This window comes from Triturus cristatus, chromosome 5_1 (assembly GCF_964204655.1).
Source record: "Triturus cristatus chromosome 5_1, aTriCri1.1, whole genome shotgun sequence".
Lineage (NCBI taxonomy): Eukaryota > Metazoa > Chordata > Amphibia > Caudata > Salamandridae > Triturus > Triturus cristatus.
In genome coordinates, this window is record NC_140587.1 from 25,932,640 (window position 1) to 25,957,186 (window position 24,547).

Genomic DNA, 24,547 nt, shown 5'->3' on the forward strand with positions numbered 1-24,547 from the left:
ACCAGTCACGCCTCCCTAGACTGGGCGATGGAGATCGATGTGATGACCCCCCGAATAGTGTCTTTGAAGGCGTCCCAACAGATGTCTTCAGGGGTATCAGAGAGGGAGTTGGTGATAAAGAAGGCCTTATTCTACTTGCAGATGTCTGCCACATCCACAGGATCACGGAAGGCCTGTGGGGGGCAGTCTCTACCGAGGGAGAGGTTCTCTACCGGCATCAGGAGGTTGGAGTGCAAGCAAGATGTGCGAATGATCCCAGATAGATATGTCAGAGATGTCCTCACTGCATAGTATATGGATCAAGGGGATCAAGAGAAAGAAGTAGTCAATGCGTGAGTATGAGCGATGCACGTAAGAGAAAAAGGAGTAATCACGAGAGTCTGGGTGTAAGTGTCTCCAAGCGTCGACCAGACCAAAGTTGGTGATGGCATCCCGCAGTTTAGCTGACATCGCCCCAGCAGCATGTGCAGTACAATCCCAGTCAGGGTTCCAGACAAATTAAAATCACCTCCAAGGATGACAGGGGTAGAGAGAGAGTGGTGGAGGGTCCCCAGGTGCAAACAAAGAAATACATCCTGATTCTGGTTAGGTGCATATATGTTAACAAAAGTGCAAGAACCCCGACCCCAGACCATGTGGACTTTGAGAAATCTCCCCCCGTCATCAGCTGTACACTTGGAGGTCGCTTCAAACCAGCCTGCCTTAAAAAGAATAGCCACTCCGCTCGTTATAGAATTCCAATAGAAGCCCAGGTTAGATGTGCAGGACATCTAACCTGGGCTACTATTGGAATTCTATAATGCATATTAGCAAGCCCATTATCGCCGTTTTAGTGGCAGTTTCCTGCCTCTAAAAACGGCGATAATTTTAACGAGGTTCTTGCTAATATGCTCCTGTGTGCGGAGTTTAACAGTAACTCCTCATTCTCTGTGGAACGCAGAGTTGCTGAATTTCGCAATTTCTGCAAACAACCCTCTATCATCACAACAGCCAGCTTGGAGCCAGGACATTAGCAGAAGGGATTTCCATGTCCTTCAAAGACACTATCTAGAAGCTTCCCCCATTTTCAGAACCTTTTTATCCCTACAAAGATTGGGAAGTGTGTGAGAAGTTGGCCTGGTATATGATGTTCACTAGTTAAAGTGACCACCTTGTACCATGCCAAGCAACCCTTATGGTGTGGTTGTAAGTCAACCTTTTCGGACTAGCTGCCCTAGTGGTAGCGTAGGCTAAGCAGTCTTTGAGGCTAAACTCGTGAAGCGTGTTAAGCAGGCTGTTTTACCAAATGTAACCCCCTTTTATACCAATGAAAGGACACCACACAGATATATATTCAAAATATATATGTATTTATTTCTCAAAGTAACCCCTAGTCTCTTTATGAGCACAGGAGCACAAATCGTCAAACAAGATTACAGTAGAATATACAGAAGTTGCACTTTATATGGATAGGCCCTGGTGGCCGCTCAAACCATATACTAAAATAGTGGTATAAGTACCACGAACAGAAAAGGGAAAAGGCCTAGGGCCTCTAGAATCGCTGGGCCTACAAGGAGCTAACTTCAGTTAGTGACCAGGAGGTCCACGGGTTGCGTGTGCAGAGCAAATAGTCACACGCGAGCTCCCATAGGTTTTCAATGGGTGCGTAAAAAGTACAAAGTTACTGCAAAAGGAATCTTCCGGATGGACTATGAACTCAAGATTGGAAACACAGACACTAGAGATGATACTCTACACTGGGGCACCGGAGTGCCAGCTTTACCTCACCCACAGGAAGCGGGTGCGTAGGAGTCGAAGTGCGTCGGGTTTCTTCTATCTGTTCAATGGAGCCTGTGGACAAAGATGCTGCAGGCGATCGGTCCGGAAGGGATGCGGTGGATCCAAGGGTGGATCGGAGTTGTAGAAGACCTGTAAGCAGAGGGGACAGTGTTCACAGTCACTAGCCAGTGACCAGCGTGGCACCAGGTGGGTACCAGGCGATGTCGGGTGCAAACAGGAAGGAAGGTGTAGCTTGTCTCTGTAGCCACGTGGTCCCTGAAGGTTGACGACGTCCAGGAGTCGGTTCACGAGCTGCCCACGCAGGTTCTCGCTGTCGGCGGTGTCAGCGACTTGATCGAAGCAAACAAGCCTTGGCAAAAGCAATTGTTGTGGAAAACGAAATAAGCTGATGGTTCTGACCAGCCAGGTCAGAGGGATTGCTCCTTTGGAGGGGAGCAAGGGCCAGTCTGGAGCAACCAGACCAGCGGTGTAGTTTTTGAAGTTCGTCGCCAAGATGGCCACTAGCCAGCGGGCCAGCAACCGGTTAGGCGCGTCGAGTGGCAAAATGCAGAAGGGCCCCACGCAGATCTTGGAGATGCTGGAGGGCTCACCTTTGGTGCAGATGCTGCTCGGGTGTTGGGCTTCTCAGATCCCAAAGCACAACTTGGAGGGAGCCTCGGTTAATGCGCTTGCAGCTTGTCGTAGTCTTTTCAAGATGGCTGGCTCCACGTGTCTCGGTGCCTCCACGGGTCTCCTCTTCTCAGGGACTGTGGATCGGGCGGTGAGAGGTCTGGAGGTCCAGGTCTTGTCAGTCTCTGGGCTCGGGCTCCGGCGGGAGGCGGCGGCAAAGCAGACGTTGATTCGCTGGATGGTGCTTGCGTTAGCAAGGTGGTCACTCCCTGACCACAGGGGAGATTGGCTTCAGTCCTCTGTGCGGCAGAGTGTCGAAGTTCCCGTCTTCTTCTTAGTTTCAAGTTGATTCCAGGATGTCTGAAGTCTTAGGACACAGCTCCTACCTTTAAACGGATTCTAGGGGCCGGACTACCTGCTAGGTCCCTCCCTAAGGGTGGGACCAGGAAGGGGGGTGGTTACACCCCCAATCCTTTGTCCAGCTCGCCCCAGGTCCGGGGCTGGTGTGCCCCAGGACCGGATTGAACTGGCATATGCACCGAGGCTCCTTGTGAGCCTCAGGCATGTCTGGTTTCTTTCAAGCCCTACCTGACCAATACACAAAATCCTGTCTGGGGTGGTGCTCGCACCTCCCCTGGCAGGAAACCCTTTGTCCACGTCTCCCAAGCTGGAAGGACTCCCAGCAGCAGGAGGGCAGACTTGTGTCTGTGGTGGCAGCATCCATTTTGTGGAGCTGAGGCTATGTCTGATTTTACCCGGGTTTCAGGTACTGTACATGTCGTGTCCCTCTAGAAGGGTGGAATGCTAACCCCGTCGCCAGAATTGGCGAGGGGTTAGTATTCCAATTCGTATGACATCTTACTCGACATGTTTTGATAAAGCCAAACCAAAGTTAGCATTTAACCGCGAGGTTCATAATGCACTTAAGAGTATATGGTATGACGATATCTGGAAACAGTAGAAGGAAGTTGTTCCGACCACTGCAGACAGGCTCAGCTCATGCCAGAGCACCATCTCACATGGAACCAAGCACTCTGCCTTCAGGATTGTTAAGGCCTGCCATAGGAGTGACTTATAGGTTAACATGTGTCCCATTTAAGGTTAGGTATAGGTATACTACACCTAAGTAAGTGGTGGTTACACCAACTTACCCCAGCTGAGTGATCAGCCAGTTGTGTCAAATTTGTTAGGCCAAGCCTGGGGTGGCATAATACATGCTTCAGCCCCTGGCAGGCCTTAGATACACCAATGCCCTGGGTACCTAGTGTACACTGGTACAGGGGCTGACAGGGTGATCCACTTCCAATTGGTTATGCACCTAGGGTGCATAGTTTTAATTTAGTAGAGAGAACAGCAGGCTGGGGGTCTGATTGGCAGGCCCACAGCCTCAATATGTCGAAAACCAGTGAAGCAAAAAGCAAAAATTTGGGGTGACCATAGGATAGCAGACCCTACTCTCCTACACAACCCCCTCCCCCCAAACGCAGGGACATTAAACTAGCCTTGACCAGTCTCGTCTTCATGTCCTAAGTGGAAGTACCTGGAGAGACCATCTGCATTCCCATGGTCAGTACCTGGCCGGTGCTCCACTGTAAAGTCCATACCCTGTAGGGAAATGGACCACCTAAGCAGTTTGGGGTTTTCACCCTTCATCTGATTTAGCCACAAGAGGGGCTTATGGTCGGTCTGAATCTTGAAGTGAGTGCCAAACAAGTATGGCCTCAGCTTCTTCAGGGCCCACACCACAGCAAAGGCCTCCCTCTCAATAGCTGACCAATTCTTCTCCCTGGGGGTCAACCTTCTGCTAATAAAAGCAATGGGTTGGTCTTGACCATCTACATTAAGTTGTGACAGCACAGCTCCCACACCCAACTCAGAAGCATCTGTTTGGACAATAAACTCTTTGGAGTAGTCAGGACTTTTCAGGATAGGTGCAGAGCACATGGCCTCCTTCAGGTCATCAAATGCCTTTTGACAGCTTACTGTCCACTGAACCTTTTGGGGAATCTTCTTGGATGTCAGATCATTAAGAGGAGTCACAATGGACCCATAGTTCTTAACAAACTTCCTGTAGTACCCAGTCAAGCCCAAGAAAGCTCGAACTTGAGTCTGGGTGGTGGGAGGGGACCAGTCCTTGATGGATTGTATCTTACTCTCCAGTGGTTGAACTTGGCCTCCACCTACAAGGTGGCCCAAATACACAACCTTACTCTGCCCTATCTGGCACTTAGTAGCCTTGATAGTGAGGCCTGCCCTTTGCAGAGCCTCAAGAGCCTTCTTCAGGTGGATCAGGTGATCCTCCCAGGTGGAGCTAAAGACAGCAATGTCATCAAGATATGCTGCACAAAAGTCATCCAACCCAGTAAGGACTTGGTTCACCAGCCTTTGGAAGGTGGCAGGTGCATTCTTCAGACCAAAGGGCATCACCACAAATTGATAATGCCCACCTGGGGTTGAGAATGCTGTTTTGGCCTTAGACTCCTCAGCTAATCTGATTTGCCAATAGCCAGCTGTCAAGTCAAATGTGCTCAAAAACTTAGCAGAAGCTAGTTTGTCTATGAGCTCATCTGCCCTTGGAATAGGGTGTGCATCTGTCCTGGTGACAGCATTGAGACCCCTGTAGTCCACACAGAACCTCATCTCTCTCTTGCCATCTTTGGTGTGAGGTTTGGGGACCAGAACCACTGGGCTAGCCCAGGGGCTCTCTGAGGGTTCAATGACACCTAATTCCAGCATTTTATGTACCTCAGCCTTTATACAGTCCCTGACGTGGTCAGGTTGTCTGTAAAGCTTGTTCTTTACAGGCAGACTGTCACCAGTGTCCACCACATGGGTACACCAGTCAGTTTGGCTAGGTATTAGGGAAAACATGTGTTGAAATGATTGTAGAACTTGTCTACATTCAGTCTGCTGATGGGCAGTGAGGTTGCCTCCAAGGGTCACTCCTTCAACTGAGCCATCTTCAGGGTTCTGAGACAACAGGTCTGGGAGAGGGTCACTCTCTTCCTCCTGTCCCTCATCTGTAGCCATGAGCAAGCCCATGTCTGCCCTGTCAACATATGCTTTTAACCTGTTAACATGGAGTACCCTGTGGGGACTCCTGGGAGTTCCTAGGTCTACCAAGTAGGTGACCTCTCCCTTCTTTTCCAGGATTGTATGGGGTCCAGACCATTTGTCTTGGAGTGCTGCTGGGGCCACTGGCTCCAACACCCATACCTTCTGTCCTGGCTGAAACTCAACCAAGACAGCCTTTTGGTCATGCCAAGCTTTCTGTAAGGCCTGGCTTGCCTCAAGGTTTTTGGATGCCTTCTCCATATACTCAGCCATCCTGGAGTGGAGACCAAGTACATAGTCCACTATGTCTTGTTTAGGCTTTTTGAGAGGTAACTCCCATCCTTCCTTCACTAAACACAGTGGGCCTCTCACAGGGTGCCCAAACAACAATTCAAAGGGGCTGTAGCCAACTCCTTTTTGTGGGACCTCTCTGTAAGCAAACAGAAGGCAGGGTAGAAGGATGTCCCATCTTCGCCTGAGCTTTTCAGGTAATCCTTTGATCATACCCTTTAGGGTCTTGTTGAATCTCTCAACAAGCCCATTGCATTGTGGGTGATAAGGAGTGGTGAACTTGTAGTTGACACCACATTCCTTCCACATAGCTGTCAAGTATCCTGACATGAAGTTGGTACCCCTGTCAGATACTACCTCCTTAGGAAACCCCACTCTGGAGAATACTCCCAGCAGGGCCCTGGCCACAACAGGTGCTGAAGTGGTCCTAAGGGGAATTGCCTCTGGATACCTGGTGGCATGATCCACTACCACCAGTATAAATCTGTGCCCAGATGCAGTGGGAGGGTCCATGGGACCCACTATGTCTATTCCCACTCTTTCAAAGGGGACCCCCACCACAGGTAGTGGTATTAGGGGGGCCTTTGTTGTGCCACCTGATTTGCCACTGCCTTGGCAGGTAACACAGGAGCGACAAAACTCCTTTGTATCTTCATTCATGTGAGGCCAGTGAAAGTGAGGGACAAGCCTGTCCCAAGTCTTGTTCTGGCCTAAGTGTCCTGCTAAAGGAATATCATGGGCCAAGGTAAGAAGGAAGCCCCTAAATTGCAGAGGTATAACCAACCTCCTGGTTGCACCAGGCTTGGGGTCTCTAGCCTCTGAATAAAGGAGCCCATCATCCCAATACACTTTATGGGTACCTTGAGCATTCCCAGCAGCCTCAGCAGCAGCCAGCTGTCTGGGGGGTTCAAGAGAGGGACAAGATAACTGAGCCTGCCTCAAGTCAGCCCTGGAAGGTCCCCCTGTCCCCAGAAACTCAACCTGATCAGGTTCAAGCTCTTCAGGGACAGTTCCTTCAGGGTTCTCTAGATCAGCTTCCTGGGAAGGCTGATCATCACTCTGAGGCAGGGGGGAAGGCACAGCCTTGACCCTCCTGTTCTTTTTCTTGGTAGGTGCTTGGTCCATTGTTCCAGGATCCAAGACCTGTGGTTCAGTAAGGCACTTTTTGGCCTGTGACCTGGTCACAGCAAGGACATGTGGTGATATACCTAACATCTCTGCATGTGTCCTGTACTCCACTTCTGACCATAGAGAACTCTCTAGGTCATTGCCCAACAAACATTCTACTGGGAGGTCTGCACTAACCACAACCCTTTTGAGGCCAGTTACCCCTCCCCACGAGAAGTTAACAACTGCCACACTATGGGAAGTAGTGGCATTGCTGGCATTGGTCACCAGGTAATTCTCACCTGGTATGTACTGTCCAGGGTCCACAAAGCCTGGTGTCACCATAGTGACACTGGCACATGTGTCCCTGTAGGCTTGAGCCACTTTTTCATTAATTAAAGGAGTCTGTCTGTACTTGCCCAGGTTACTGGGACTCACAGTCAGGGATAAATCAATGTCCCCATCACAGATCAGGACTGCCTGTGTCAGGGTTCTGTCTAAGTCAGAATCTCCTTCAGTTCCCATAGTGATTCCCACTACACCCTTTGTCTGGGGACCAACACTGCTAACAGTAGTACTGGGAGCAGGTGCCTTAGGGGCAACAGTGTTGGGGGCTCCACCCTTTTTGCAATCACTAGTCCAGTGAGTTGTATTTTTGCAATGATTGCACCAGGGTTTCTTTTGACCTTCTTTCTTCTTTTTGGACTGTTGGGACCCACCCTCCTTAGCAGTAGTTTGGGGCCCTGTTGAAGACTTCTGGTCTTTAGATTTCTGATCTCCACCCTTTTGGTCTGTTTTCTTCTGATCACCCCCTTGGCCCTGGTTCTGGTTCTTTTGCTTAACCCTGGTTCTGACCCATTTGTCTGCCTTCTTTCCCAATTCTTGGTGAGAGGTCAGATCAGAGTCAACCAAGTGTTGATGCAGTTGCTGGTTTTGACAGTTTTTTAAAATCTGTTCTCTCATCATCAAATTATACAATCCTGTAAAATCAGATACCTTACTTCCCAGCAACCAACCCTCCAAAGCCTTAGTGGCACATTCAATGTATTCAGACCAGTCCTGAGTCTGTGTCTTCTGGGTGTCTCTGAACATTAACCTGTACTGTTCAGTGGTTAAGCCTAACCCATCAACTAAGACACTCTTCAGGACTCTGTAATTTCTGACATCCTCTTCTCTAACAGTGAGGAGTCTATCTCTGCCTCTCCCCTCAAAGGAGAGCCATAAGATTGCCGCCCACTGGTCTTCAGGAACCTGCTGTACCTTGCAGGCTCTCTCAAGAGCAGTTATCCATTTGTGGATATCATCCCCACTTTTGTAGGGGGGCACAACCTTGGACAGGTTCCTATTATCAAAGACCCTATCTTTGTCCTTAGGGACAATGCTGCCACCAGTGGGCATAGACCCACTCTCTCTAGGTTGCCTAGCCTTGTTCAGTTTCTCTTCCATCAGGGCTACCTCTAGCTCCTGCTTCCTGATCCTCAGCTGGGCTTCCTGCATTCTGGCCTCATGCTCCCTCCTCTGAGGGGTGGTCATCCTTCTCCTGGAGTGACCTTGAGAGCCTCTAGAGGTATGAGAAGCATTGGATTCACCTGAGTGATTCCTTTGCCTCCCAGACCCCTGGTTAAGTCCACTGGGGAGATCCAATGGGATGATCCCATTGTCAGTCCCCAATAGCCTTAGGTTAGCTGGGCCACGTATAACACTTGGCACTGGGCTAGTTCTCCCTTCATCCCCACTACCTTCTGTATCAGTACCCTTCTCACTTTCATCCTCTGTGGTATTAACCTCATCTAAGGGGTGACTATTGGGAAGGGGTACCTCGGTAGCATCTTCAGAAGGGGGGCCTCCTGTTCCTGTCCCTAAGGGGGCTAACTGGGAGGCTTTTTCGAGAGCTCTCTGATCTTCATCAGCTTGTAAGAGTTCTCTGAGCTTAGTAGAGGTAGGGTTCTTGGGCTGTTTAAGGCCTCTGATGTTAGCCAACTGCCTAAGCTCATTTTGGTTCAGGGTAGCAAAGAGAGTTGGTGCCCTCTGGGGGTCACTCTCGACAGAGATGGGTACCTTGGACCCCTCTGCCCCCTCCATTGCTCTTAAGTGTGGGTGGATGTGTTGCAATCTACCTACACTTGGGTTTACCTACTAAACCTATCTAGTAGTTGTAGTCAGGGTGTGCTACTCCCTTTGCTCTACAACAACTAAGTTCAGTAGAACTTAAGCATATCTAATCTTGTTTTATATGTACCTACAGGTACCTATGTGATCTTTCAATTGGTAACCAAGAGATTACAATGGTAAAACATAGCAAGCTCAAATCCAACCGCTGCTCACCAATGTGAGAAGTTGGCCTGGTATATGATGTTCACTAGTTAAAGTGACCACCTTGTACCATGCCAAGCAACCCTTATGGTGTGGTTGTAAGTCAACCTTTTCGGACTAGCTGCCCTAGTGGTAGCGTAGGCTAAGCAGTCTTTGAGGCTAAACTCGTGAAGCGTGTTAAGCAGGCTGTTTTACCAAATGTAACCCCCTTTTATACCAATGAAAGGACACCACACAGATATATATTCAAAATATATATGTATTTATTTCTCAAAGTAACCCCTAGTCTCTTTATGAGCACAGGAGCACAAATCGTCAAACAAGATTACAGTAGAATATACAGAAGTTGCACTTTATATGGATAGGCCCTGGTGGCCGCTCAAACCATATACTAAAATAGTGGTATAAGTACCACGAACAGAAAAGGGAAAAGGCCTAGGGCCTCTAGAATCGCTGGGCCTACAAGGAGCTAACTTCAGTTAGTGACCAGGAGGTCCACGGGTTGCGTGTGCAGAGCAAATAGTCACACGCGAGCTCCCATAGGTTTTCAATGGGTGCGTAAAAAGTACAAAGTTACTGCAAAAGGAATTTTCCGGATGGACTATGAACTCAAGATTGGAAACACAGACACTAGAGATGATACTCTACACTGGGGTACCGGAGTGCCAGCTTTACCTCACCCACAGGAAGCGGGTGAGTAGGTGTCGAAGTGCGTCGGGTTTCTTCTATCTGTTCAATTGAGCCTGTGGACAAAGATGCTGCAGGCGATCGGTCCGGAAGGGATGCGGTGGATCCAAGGGTGGATCGGAGTTGTAGAAGACCTGTAAGCAGAGGGGACAGTGTTCACAGTCACTAGCCAGTGACCAGCGTGGCACCAGGTGGGTACCAGACGATGTCGGGTGCAAACAGGAAGGAGGGTGTAGCTTGTCTCTGCAGCCACGTGGTCCCTGAAGGTTGACGACGTCCAGGAGTCGGTTCACGAGCTGTCCCACGCAGGCTCTCGCTGTCGGCGACTTGATCGAAGCAAACAAGCCTTGGCAAAAGCAATTGTTGTGGAAAACAAAATAAGCTGATGGTTCTGACCAGCCAGGTCAGAGGGATTGCTCCTTTGGAGGGGAGCAAGGGCCAGTCTGAAGCAACCAGACCAGCAGTGTAGTTTTTGAAGTTCGTTGCCAAGATGGCCACTAGCCAGCGGGCCAGCAACCGGTTAGGCGCGTCGAGTGGCAAAATGCAGAAGGGCCCCACGCAGATCGTGGAGATGCTGGAGGGCTCACCTTTGGTGCAGATGCTGCTCGGGTGTTGGGCTTCTCAGATCCCAAAGCACAACTTGGAGGGAGCCTCGGTTGTTGCGCTTGCAGCTTGTCGTGGTCTTTTCAAGATGGCTGGCTCCACGTGTCTCGGTGCCTCCACGGGTCTCCTCTTCTCAGGGACTGTGGATCGGGCGGTGATAGGTCTGGAGGTACAGGTCTTGTCAGTCTCTGGGCTCGGGCTCTGGCGGGAGGCAGCAGCAAAGCAGACGTTGATTCGCTGGATGGTGCTTGCGTTAGCAAGGTGGTCACTCCCTGACCACAGGGGAGATTGGCTTCAGTCCTCTGTGCGGCAGAGCGTCGAAGTTCCCGTCTTCTTCTTAGTTTCAAGTTGATTCCAGGATGTCTGAAGTCTTAGGACACAGCTCCTACCTTTAAGCAGATTCTAGGGGCCGGACTACCTGCTAGGTCCCTCCCTAAGGGTGGGACCAGGAAGGGGGGTGGTTACACCCCCAATCCTTTGTCCAGCTCGCCCCAGGTCCGGGGCTGGTGTGCCCCAGGACCGGATTGAACTGGCATATGCACCGAGGCTCCTTGTGAGCCTCAGGCATGTCTGGTTTCTTTCAAGCCCTACCTGACCAATACACAAAATCCTGTCTGGAGTGGTGCTCGCACCTCCCCTGGCAGGAAACCCTTTGTCCACGTCTCCCAAGCTGGAAGGACTCCCAGCAGCAGGAGGGCAGACTTGTGTCTGTGGTGGCAGCATCCATTTTGTGGAGCTGAGGCTATGTCTGATTTTACCCGGGTTTCAGGTACTGTACATGTCGTGTCCCTCTAGAAGGGTGGAATGCTAACCCTGTCGCCAGAATTGGCGAGGGGTTAGTATTCCAATTCGTATGACACCTTACTCGACATGTTTTGATAAAGCCAAACCAAAGTTAGCATTTAACCGCGAGGTTCATAATGCACTTAAGAGTATATGGTATGACGATATCTGGAAACAGTAGAAGGAAGTTGTTCCGACCACTGCAGACAGGCTCAGCTCATGCCAGAGCACCATCTCACATGGATCCAAGCACTCTGCCTTCAGGATTGTTAAGGCCTGCCATAGGAGTGACTTATAGGTTAACATGTGTCCCATTTTAGGTTAGGTATAGGTATACTACACCTAAGTAAGTGGTGGTTACACCAACTTACCCCAGCTGAGTGATCAGCCAGTTGTGTCAAATTTGTTAGGCCAAGTCTGGGGTGGCATAATACATGCTTCAGCCCCTGGCAGGCCTTAGATACACCAATGCCCTGGGTACCTAGTGTACACTGGTACAGGGGCTGACAGGGTGATCCACTTCCAATTGATTATGCACCTAGGGTGCATAGTTTTAATTTAGTAGAGAGAACAGCAGGCTGGGGGTCTGATTGGCAGGCCCACAGCCTCAATATGTCGAAAACCAGTGAAGCAAAGAGCAAAACTTTGGGGTGACCGTAGGAGAGCAGACCCTACTCTCCTACAAAGTGCTATAACAGTAATCAGCCAAGACACAAAAGAAGGAGATGCTGTCTGCTCCAAGCTGCCCTCACTGGTGGCAAGTCCCAGGATATTGCTATTGTAGGTGGGGGAGTTGAAGTTGACTCAGAGATTGGGATCGGGTACACAGAGGTAACCATAGTTTCTGTGGGTGTGGTGAAAGTTGCAGCCCTGGCAACCTTACCTCCAAGCATGGAGAAGTATAGGCAGAGGCCTAAAATCAAAGGTGATGAGAGTGAGACTCTGCCAGTGTTACTATGGTCACAGAGAAATACATTTCTCCAGAGTAGATCATACCTGGTGTGCATCGCCTGGTAACCTATGCAGACAGCAGGGCCAAACTCCATTTCATGGCAATGGAGAGTTTGGAATGGGGAGGTGTGATTGGCCCTATGAAGGTAGTTGGGTCTCCTGCCCCCCCAATACAATGTCTACTGGGAAATGATCTTGAACCTTCTGACTGGTCAGTGGTGAAAAGGAAGACCCATGCACAGATGCTGGGCCTCCCTGAGTGCTAGGTGACAGACTGCAGATCAGGGGGATGCTGGAAACTTGGTCCCCGGAACAGTGGGCTAAGCTTCCAGAAACCAGAGAGAGAGTACAGGGGTAGGGGAGCCAGCCCACACAGCTCAAAATGACCAGGAGGAATCAATTAATCAATGAATGAATCAATCAATCAATCAGTTTTTGTAAAGCGTGACTTATTACCCACAAGGGTATCCAGGCACTTTGCTGTGGGAATTCAGTCAAAGAGGCAGGTCTTGAGTCTCTTCCTGAAGTCTGTCAAGAGTAGGGGTGGGCGGAATTTGCGTAACCGCGTTACGCAAATCTCCGCGAAACTTTAAAAAATCTCCGCGAACAAGCAGAAATTCCGCGAAAACGCGGATTTGCTTGTTTGCGATACTTTTTTCCTGTTCGCGATCGCTGTTTGCGTGCTCGGGGTGAAATATCTCGCGAACACGCATATTGAGAACGCGAACAAGCAAAAAATTTCGCGAAGTCGCGGAACGCAGATTTTTGGGCAATTTCGCGTTCTCCGCGGAACGCGAAATTAGCCAAATTCCGCAAATTCCGCGAACGGAACGGAATTTACTGCCCAGGCCTAGTCAAGAGATAGTGCTGTTCGGCGGTAGAGGTGAGAACATTCCAGACTTTGGCCATGAGGTGGGAGTAGGAAAGTCCTCTGGTGTGGCAGCCACGGATGTGTGGTGTCTGTACGAGGGAAAGTCGGACGAAGCATAGTTTTTCTGGATGGTAGATGGAAATCGAGGAAGTGATGAACATATGCAGTTCCCTTATCATGGAGGGCTTTATAGGCGTGTGTCAGGAGCTTTAAGTGGCATCTCTTCTGGACAGGAAGCCAGTGGAAGTCTCTCAGGTGCTGAGTGATGTGGGTCCTTTTGGGCAGGTTCGGAATCAATCTGGCTGCCATCTTCTGGATCGACTGGAGCCTTCTCATGAGTTGCTGGTGGTTCCTGCATAGACTTCATTTCCTTAGTTTAGCGAGCTAGGTGTTGAGGGCCTGCATCACTGTTTTTCTGGTGTGGATGAGCAGCAACTTAAAGATTCGGCAGAGCATGCAGAGTGTGAAGAAGCAGGCTGAGAAGACAGCTTTGATCTATCATTTTATGGAGACTCCACTGTCTAGGATGATGCAAGGTTGCAGGCAAGGTATTTCAGCCAGCAGGAGTTGTTCCAGAGAGCAGTGTTTCTGCCAAAGATATGCACTTTAGTCTTGTCGAGCTTCAACCAGTTGTCCTTCATCCAGGCTGAGATGCCCCTCATGCAGTCATGGAAGTCATCTTTCGTCATGGTGGGTCTACTGAGAATGAGAGGACAAGCTTGGTGTTGTCGGCATAGGAGATGATGTTGTGGGCTCTAACTATGTCTGTTAACAGTATCATGTAGATGTTGAAGTGGGTAAGGATGAGGAATGAACATTGAGGGACACGCCATATGGACTGTGAGGTGAAGGGAAGGATGTGGATGCTCAGAGTGTGCTCCGTGTGGAGCGATGCCATCCATCTGAGCGTGTCGTCTTTGATTTTGATCTGGTGTAGTCAGCTGATAAGTGTATTGTGAGAGAGGGTATTGAAGGTGCTGAAAAATATCAGGACAGCTGATTCTTCTCTTTCGAGTAGTGTGCAGATGTCATCAGTTGCGGTCATCGGGGCTGTCTCAGTGCTGTGGCTGGCTCTGAAACACAATTGGGAGAAGTGAAGTAGGTTGTTTCTCTTTAGGTGTTCAGTGAGTTGGAGGTTGATGGCCTTCTTCAGGGCTTTACCTGGAAAACGGGAGAAGTAAGATGGAGCTGTAGTTTTGGAGATCGTTGGGGTTTGCCAAAGGTGTCTTGAGAAGGTATCTGACCTTTGCATGTTTCCATGCATCAGTAAAGGTGACTGTGGTGATGAAAGGATTGAGGATTTTGTTCAGCCGGTGACTTATCTTGTCACTTTTAAGGTTGAAGAGTCGGTAGGGGAATGGGTCAGGGGGTGCTCTATAGTGGATGGATTTCATATTGTTCAATACAGCAGGCCACCACTGCTATATTGATCAATGGCTTGCTGAAGCCTATTGTGTGGCGTCAAGATAAACAGCTACATAAAAATGTCAATGTCAGAAGGTAAAAACTTGACCGGGCCCTAATGCTTATGACATTCGATAAGCGCTCCATCGAGGGTGGCCTGAAAGTTTATCTTTAATCAGGGTCCTGCATGACCCAATACCAACAGCTGGTGCTTTTCTCCTTTAGCTGCTATAAAGCACATTTTTACATTTAATCTTTAAACATTTATATCCTAGGTTCCCTACCTTGGAAATGTGTTGTTTTAGTGTCATTTTGAAGATTAAAATATTCTCTAGTTTTATAAATTGGTGTTGAATTTGTATTGTGTGTTTTGTCTTACTTGTTTACTGTTCTGGTGATAATTCATTCTATAAACAGTTCATCCGTAAAATTGCCATGGGTTGAGCAAGGATTAGTTTATTTAGACTTGACCAGGCGTTGTGGTTTAATAACTAGCTGTAAATACCCACCTGCACTTACTAATGAAGAACCTTCCAACCACCCCCTACATGACCGCATGAGTCTCACCTAGCCTACTGTGTCTGGAACGAGCCATGACTGATACCATTCCCTTTCACCCTACCTGGGCAGATCCCCTGATAATGGAAACGGCTCAGAGGACTGGTGAAGTGCCACAATAGTTACGACGGTCACCGGAAGCAAAACCAAAACTCATGACGTATGACCAGGAGACCAAATGCTTCTAAAAGATCGGATGAGGGTGAAAGTTCCAGTTCCCGTTTGAGCCTCAACTGTAGGTGCTCAATGGATTATCACAAAATGGGAACAAGAAATGGCTGCCCACAATATCACCCCGTTTGTGCTATTCAGACACATGCAAAATCAAAGGGGATGATGGACAGAGTGTTGAACGTTGCAAGCACTCACCCTCAGTCAACTGATCTGGGTTTAATCCATCATCATTCTTTAGCTCACGCCGTCACCAAAGTTCAGACATGGCCATATGCAAATCAGTCTGACCCTGTGCCTCATGGGAACAGTCCAGCCCGAACTGCCAAGCCATGTCCTCCCTGGACCGGAAACAAGCATCCAGGGACCGGTTTTGGGTTCATAACCCTCATCAGCCAATCTATCTTGAAACCAGTGGAAAAGTGAGCAAGGGACCTACGTCTGTGCATACCCTGTCAACCTAGAGTGAACAAAGCAAAACCAAAGGAGATGATAGACAGAGTGTTGAACCATGCAAGCACTCACCCCCAGTCAACTGATCTGGGTTTAATCCATTATCATTCTTGAGCTCACTCCGCCACCCCAGTTCAGACATGGCCATATGCAAATCAGTCTGACCCTGAGCCTCATGGGAATAGTCCAGCCCGAACTGCCAAACCATGTCCTCCCTGGACTGAAAACAAGCATCCTGGGACAGGTTTCGGGTTCATAACCCTCATCAGCCAGGCTATCTTGAATCCAATGGCAAAGTGAGCAAGGGACCCACGTCTGGGCATACCCTGCCAACTGCGTGCAAACAAAGCAAAATCTAAGTGGATAATGGTCAGAGTGTTGAACATTGCAAGCACTCACACCCAGTCAACTGATCTGGGCTTAATCCATCATCATTCTTTAGCTCACTCTGCCACACCAGTTCAGACATGGCCATATGCAAATCAGTCTGACCCTGTGCCTCATGGGAACAGTCCAGCCCAAACTGCCAAGCCATGTCTTCCCTGCACTGGAAACAAGCATCCGGGAAAAGGTTTCGGGTTCATAACCCTAAACAGCCTTGCTATCTTGAATCTAGAGGCAAAGTGAGCAAGGGACCCAAGTCTGGGCATACCCTACCAACTTATTGTGAACAAAACAAAACTAAAGGGGATGATGGACGGAGTGCTGCACATTGCAAGCACTCACCCCCAGTCAACTGATCTGGGTTCAATCCATCGACATTCTTTAGCTCACTCTGCCACCCCAGTTCAGACATGGCCATATGCATATCAGTATGACCCTGTGCCTCATGTGTACAGTCCAGCCCGAACTATCAAACCATGTTTTCCCTGGACTGAAAACAAGCATCTTGGGACCGGTTTCGAGTTCATAACCCTTGACAGCCTGGCTATCTTGAATCCAGTGGCAAAGTGAGCAAGGGACCCACGTCTGAGCATACCCTGCCAACTTAGGGTGAACAAAGGAAAACCAAAGGGGATGATGGACAGAGTGTAGAACATTGCAAGCACTCACCCCCAGTCAACTGATCCTGGTTTAGTCCATAATCATTCTTTAGCTCACCACGCCACTCCAGTTCAGACACGGCCATACACAAATTAGTCTTACCCTGTGCCTCATGGGAACAGTCCAGCCCGAACTGCCAAGCCATGTCGTCCCTGGACCGGAAACAAGCATCCTGGGATCGGTTTCGGGTTCATAACCCTCATCAGCCAGGCTATCTTGAATCCAGTGGCAAAGTGAGCAAGGTACCCACGTCTGGGCATACCCTGCCAACTTAGGGCGAACAAAGCAAAACCAAAGGGGATGATGGACAGAGTGTAGAACATTGCAAGCACTCACCCCCAGTCAACTGATCCTGGTTTAGTCCATCATCATCATTCTTTAGCTCACTCCGCCACCCCAGTTCAGACAAAGCCATACTCAAATCAGTCTGACCCTGTGCCTCAAGGGAACAGTCCAGCCTGACCTGCCAAGCCATGTCTTCCCTGGACTGGAAACTAGCATCCTGGGACCGGTTTCGGGTTCATAACCGTCATCAGCCAGGCTATCTTGAATACAGTGGAAAAGTGAGCAAGGGACCTACGTCTGTGCATACCCTGCCAACCTAGAGTGAACAAAGCAAAACAAAAGGAGATGATAGACAGAGTGTTGAACATTGCAAGCACTCACCCCGAGTCAACTGAACTGGGTTTAATCCATTATCATTCTTTAGCTCACTCCGCCGCCCCAGTTCAGACATGGCCATATGCAAATCAGTCTGACCCTGAGCCTCATGGGAACAGTCCAGCCCGAACTGCGAAGCCGTGTCCTCCCTGGACTGAAAACAAGCATCCTGGGACAGGTTTCGGGTTCATAACCCTCATCAGCCAGGCTATCTTGAATCCAATGGCAAAGTGAGCAAGGGACCCACGTCTGGGCATACCCTGCCAACTTAGGGCGAACAAAGCAAAACCAAAGGGGATGATGGACGGAGTGCTGCACATTGCAAGCACTCACCCCCAGTCAACTGATCTGGGTTTAATCCATCGTCATTCTTTAGCTCACTCTGCCACCCCTGTTCAGACATGGCCATATGCATATCAGTCTGACCCTGTGCCTCATGGGAACAGTCCAGCCCAAACTGCCAAGCCATGTCTTTCCTGGACCGGAAACAAGCATCCGGGAACCGGTTTCGGGTTCATAACCCTCGACAGCCTGGCTATCTTGAATCCAGTGGCGAAGTGAGCAAGGGACCCATGTCTGGGCATACCATGCCAACTTATTGTGAACAAAGCAAAACTAAAGGGGATGATGGACGGAGTGCTGCACATTGCAAGCACTCACCCCCAGTCAACTGATCTGGGTTTAATCCATCGTCATTCTTTAGCTCACTCTGCCACCCCTGTTCAGACATGGCCATATGCATATCAGTCTGACCCTGTGCCTCATGTGAACAGTCCAGCCCGAACGATCAAACCATGTTTTCCCTGGACTGAAAACAATTATCCTGGGACCGGTTTCGAGTTCATAACCCTCGACAGCCTGGCTATCTTGAATCCAGTGGCAAAGTGAGCAAGGGACCCACGTCTGAGCATACCCTGCCAACTTAGGGTGAACACAGAAAAACCAAAGGGGATTATGGACAGAGTGTAGAACATTGCAAGCACTCACCCCCAGTCAACTGATCCTGGTTTAGTCCATCATCATTCTTTAGCTCACTACGCCACCCCAGTTCAGACACAGCCATATGCAAATCAGTCTTACCCTGTGTCTCATGGGAACAGTCCAGCCCGAACTGCCAAGCCATGTCTTCCATGGACCGGAATCAAGCATCCTGGGACCGGTTTCGGGTTCATAACCCTCATCAGCCAGGCTATCTTGAATACAGTGGCAAAGTAAGCGAGGGACTCACGTCTTCGCATACCCTGACAACTTAGGGCAAACAAAGCAAAAACAAAGGGGATGATGGACAGAGTTTTGAACATTGCAAGCAATCACCATTTAGTCAACTGATGTGGGTTTAATCCATTATCATTATTTAACTCACTCTGCCACCCCAGTTCAGATAGGGCCATATGCAAACCAGTCTGACCATGTGCCTCATGGGAACAGTCCAGCCCAAACTGCCAAGCCATGTCATCTCTGGACCGGAAACAAGCATCCAGGGATTGGTTTCAAGTTCATAACCCTCATCAGCCAGGCTATCCTGAATCCAGTGGCAAAGTGCACAAGGGGCCAACGTCTTGGCATACCCTGCCAACTAAGGGCAAACAAAGCAAAACCAAAGGGGATGATGGACGGAGTGTTGAACATTGCAAGCACACACCCCCAGTCAACTGATCTGGGTTTAATCCATCATCATTCTTTAGCTCACTCCGCCACCCCAGTTTAGACATGGCCATATGCAAATCAGTCTGACCCTGTGCCTCATGGGAACAGTCCAGCCCAAACTGCCAAGCCATGTCTTCCCTGGAAAGGAAACAAGCATCCTGGGATTGGTTTCAGGTTCATAACCATCATCAGCCAGGATATCTTGAATCCAGTGGCAAAGTGAGCAAGGGACCTACGTCTGTGCATACCCTGCCAACTTAGGGCGAACAAAGCAAAACCAAAGGGGATGATGGACGGAGTGTTGAAAATTGCAAGCACTCACCCCCAATCAACTGATCTGGGTTTAATCCATCATCATTCTTTAGCTCACTCCGCCACCCCAGTTCAGACATGGCCATATGCAAATCAATCTGACCCTGTGTCTCATGAGAACAGTCCAACCTGAACTGCCAAGCCATGAGGCACAGGGTCAAGACTGATTTGCATATGGCCAGGTCTAAACTGAATTGGCATGATGAGCAACAGAATGATGGATTTGTTCTGCATTCCGTCCATTAATTGTGTGTCTTTTGATTTCTCGCCCTAAGTGTGCCAGGTATGCCCAGACGTGGGCCCTGTTCTCACTATGTCACTGAAATCAAGCTATCCTGGCTGAAGAGGGGTGAAACCGGTCCTAGGATGCTTGTTCCGGTCCAGGCTTGGCAGTTCGGGCTGGACTGTTCCCATGAGGCACAGGGTCAAGACGTATTTGCATATGGCCATGTCTAAACTGGAATTGTTGGACAAACACAAATACAATAGCACATGCAGAATATACTGGTTTACTTCACAACAATAGTTTGTACACCTTACATTACTAATGACTGGGTTGGACTCGGAATGCAAACCAGCCCTGGCAATTGAAAGGGGCCGTGGAAGGCAGGAAAGACTTCTGCTTTTGGTACAGGGGCCGATATTATAGCACTGAAGTAAAGCCACCTCCTGTACCAAACAGGGCTGCACTGGTCCAAAACCAGCCCCCATCCCTCCAGCTCACCGGGAAAACTCCCATTGCCCATAAAGCCAGTCCGTCCCTGACTACAACACTGCAAAAGCACGCCAATGAATGAGTCTTGGGTGGGCACCCCGACCGTTCACAACCACATCAATGAGACCAGGCTTTCCAACCTCAGGAGATGGACTGATCCCTCACCAGCCACCCCCGACAACCTGAAGCCAACTATTGACAGCTGGACAGTCCTTATCACCAAAGATACACTGAAGACGATGAAGTCAATCCTCTCCGGAACCGCCACAGAGCCCTGTCACCACATCTTCAACAGAGCTGCCAACACCATCGCACTGATGCTTCTTCACACCATCAACCACTCCCTAGCAAATGCCTCCTTCCCCAACGACTGGAATCACTCCGATATCAACCCCCTCCTGAAGAAGCCCTCGACGGACCCCATAGACCTCAAAAACTACAGACCCATCTCCCTGCTCCCGTTCCCAGCGAAAGTCATTGAGAAAGCCATCAACAGTCAACTCGCCACCTTCATCGAGGAGCAAAACATCCTAGATTCCTCCCAATCTGGCTTCAGAAAAAAACACAATATAGAAACTGCCCTCCTCACCTCAACAGACGACATCCGTTCCCTCCTGGACAGAGGAGAAACAGTAGCCCTCATCCTCCTTGACCTCTCAGTGGCCTTCGACACAGTTTCTCACTGCACCCTAACATGCAGACTTCACGATGCAGGGATCCGGGACAAGGCCCTCGACTGGATCCACTCTTTCCTCTCCGGTAGAATGCAGCGGGTCAGACTCCCTCCTTTCCTCTTGGACCCTACACCAACCACCTGCGGAGTCTCCCAGGGATCCTCCCTCAGCCCCACTCTATTCAGCGTCTACATGGCTCCGCTCAACCCCATCGTCAGAACCCATGTTCTCAACATTGTTTCATATGCAGACGACACCCAACTCATCCTCTCCCTATTCAACGAACCCAACGCAGTCAAACACAACTTTCAAGAAGGCATGGATGCAGTTGCCAAATGGATGAAAAGCAGCTGCCTGCAACTTAAAACTGACATAACAGAAGTACTCATCATGGGCCCACATCCGAGGCCTGTAATGACAACTGGTGGCCCCCCGCCCTAGGAAGCCCGGCCACCCCCACAGACTACGCACAAAACCTCAGAATCATCCTGGACTCCGAACTCAAAATGGACCACCAGATCAACTCCGTTGCATCCTCCTGCTTCTACACCCTCTTCCTCCTACGTAAGACCTTCAAATGTTTCCCCCTCAAGCACAGAAAGACCGTCACTAACGCCCTCGTTACCAGCAGACTTGACTTCGGCAATGCAGTATATGCCGGGATAAACAAAAACCTCACCAGCAAGATACAAAACATCAAGGACGCCACCGCAAGACTGGTCCTCAACCTGCCAAGACGCTGGCACATCTCCCAGGACATGCGCATACTCCACTGGCTCCCCATCGGGGCTAGAATCACCTTCAAGATTCTCACCCATGCACATAAAGCCCTCTACAACACCGGACCAGCATACCTGAACAGCCGACTCGAATTCCACGCACCCCAAAGGACCCTACGATCAGTCCAGCTTTCCTATGCCATGGTCCCCCGTACCAGGAAGACCAGATCAGGAGGCCACTCCTTCTCCTTCCTTGCGGCAAGAGCCTGGAACGCCCTACCACTCCACCTCAGAAAGACGACATCACTCCCCATCTTCACGAGAAACCTCAAAACATTGATAGAGCTCCTCCTTGATGAACTGGAACCTGCCCCTCCCCTCCTCCCCAGCACCTTGAGACGCTTACGGGTGAGTAGTCGTGCTTAACAAGCACATGATTGATTGATTGATAGTTGTGAAGCACCAGGAGTCCATCTCACTAGCGCTGGTGTTGCATATGTAAACCAAAAGAACAAAACACAGGATGAAGCTAGAGAGGGCAAAAGTGACTGAACACAGCGCCTAGGTGCGATTTGCCACTGAGAATAGCAAAACAGGGGAATGGCCGCACCTCCCAGTACCAGCGCACCACACAATACCAGTGACAAAAAGCCAGGATAATTAAAAGCAGAGGAAAGTGCTGATGAAGCCACAAGTCCCCACATCACACAGACCCCAGCCAAAGTGTGAATGGAAGTCTAGTGGCCCGTCTTGACCATGGCAAAATAACGACCATTTATGTGTTCATGTACATCCCAAAAGAATACACAGATGTCACACACACTTCTTGGCACTTTAAAGTGGTAGGTTGCTAATACAAGAGGGCTGGTACCACTGTGGAATGTTGTGTTGGAATGTGGCAGGCTATGGCCAAGACAGCATGTAGTGCAGAAGTGTGGAATGATATGCAAATGAAAACACTGAAATTAAAGTACTTCGTAATGAATATCATAGCTGCTACACCCGGTTTTACGTACAAACTCCAGAGATCCAAGAGGGAGAGTGAGGCGTACACAGTGCAAAACATTATGCATGGGCACATGAGGAGCATTCATGGTGCGGGAGAAGGTGTAGATAGTGCAACAGTCCAGCACTGTCTATTTGCGAGGACAGCAACCAAACAGGGTGCGTGTTATGAGTGTGTGCATCTGTGCTCTGGCACATTGTCCTTGTTTCACCCACCTGCACCCAGACATACCTGCATGGTAACCACCTCCAGCTCCTTGACGGCCAGCCTCTGCATCTGCACTGCCAATACTAGCACCTTTGCTCTGGTCATCACTGGTACTGAAGTGGATGCCTGCCTATGCCCCCGGGGGATGATGGAGTGCATGTGATGAGGAGTGTTGTTAGAATGTGGATTATTAGTAGTGGTAATGGTATATCTACCACTGGCAATAAAGCCACTAACACAGTCTAGGGCCCAGAATAGGTCTCAGAAAATCATTCCCATGCTAAATGCTTGGTAGCTTGGCTGTGAGCAGGTCGGCTTAACTTCAGAGACACGCATGTAAAGCATTTAAAAACACAGATTCAGACATCAGTTTATAAGCAATGCCCACAGTGTTTAATCTTGAGGAAGTGGTGTCAGAATAAAGAGAAATGAACATCTCACACATCTTGTAGTTAGGCTACTGGAAGTGAAGAGACAAGTATAGCATAAGGTTTTTTCACTGGGGAATTTATGGTGGGTCCCTGAGTGAAAGATTGTCCCACACTCCTGACAATTACAACATCAACCCTGCAAGTAAAGTACATCACATCTACCACACTATACATCGCACTCAATCCACCAGGAGTGTTTTGAGTAAAGAAGCATGCCACAAGTTGATGGAGGTTCAACATCATATTAGCACAAATGAGCTTGTTTGAGAATAGACAATTCTTTTCTGTTATCTGTTTGGTATCTGTAGCCATGATGAAGTTGTGATCATGATGAAACATGTCTTGACTACTGTGAAGAACCATTTGGAATTTACAATAAAGTGCTTGTAAAGAACAAGATTGAAGAAGCAACATGTATCGGAGACTACATTATTACTAAAAACTGATGCATTTACAAATGTGCGTGTGCCGTATGGACGCATGTAGGTTTACATAGAAACTCGAGTGGGGCTCTAATTTTTTAATGTTGGGTGAACATTCTTCCCTTATGTTCACTGTATTTACTTGGTCTGTGTCTAAATATTCTGTAAGAATAAGTACCAGGGAACCCTTTTCCACCCCTCTATTTCTGCATCATATTATCACAAATGATGACAACTGTTGTTGTATTTGGTAGTTTAATGTTGTACTGTTTTCTAGATGTGACTATGATTAGTAATGGTTATATCATTATCCTTCTAACTAAGTGAGTTTACATAACAGAAATTGCGGTGGCAGACAATACTTTTAACATACTATACCAACTGTTTTATTTCCTTTTGAGGTTTTGTGTTGCAGTCACTAGTCATCTTCTGACACATAACTATTTTCTCCAGTATTGAACGTCTATTTACTGTGAGTCTTTAGTGCGTCAATCTTTTGCATACCGGTCATGTTGGAAAACTCTCCATCCGCACATGGCACACAGTCGAAGCAGCAGACTGGCTTCCCTTGTATTGGAGCTTTGCGGTATCCTGGGAGGCAGCTCTCACTGCAGACAGAGCGAGGAGCCTGTGAAGTGAAGTCAAAGAAAGAAGAAGCTGGGATACATTTGTTGAGTGGCAGCTGCTTCCCACCCCGCAATGCTTCTGTCACCACAAACACTTACGTCCATGTAGACTCATCTGCTTAGGCACAAAACAGTAAAATAAATTTTTTAAATTTCATGATTTTTTTATTGATTTTAGTATGCTTTAAAAAAATTTGGAGATCATTAAGTGTTATCCATTTAATGTTCTATTGTTTGGTTGAAAGTTCAGATATATATGTTTTAAAACTGTATTTTTTGGGGTAAATATACTAATATTTAAAATGGGTTTTATGCAACAAAGCATTTTTTATGAATCAAATTTAATTTCATACCTCATTATAAGAAAACATAAACATATTCTAGAGCGTGCTTTTATTTTGCATTACACTTTCTGTGACGCTCCAGTGGGGGAAATTCCAAATTCGTATC

At 48.7% G+C, this 24,547-nt stretch overlaps 1 protein-coding gene across 1 annotated transcript in view; it reads right to left on the reverse strand.

Moving 5' to 3' along the window:
- LOC146829989 (vomeronasal type-2 receptor 26-like) overlaps nt 1–24,090 on the reverse strand; it is an 83,095-nt gene extending 59,005 nt beyond the window's left edge. Inside the window, exon 1 of the mRNA XM_085604011.1 lies at nt 23,976–24,090. Within this exon, the coding sequence (XP_085460137.1) occupies nt 23,976–23,982 (7 nt within the window). The 5' untranslated portion in view covers nt 23,983–24,090. The remainder of the gene's footprint in view (nt 1–23,975) is intronic.
- Between the last annotated feature and the right edge of the window lie 457 nt (nt 24,091–24,547).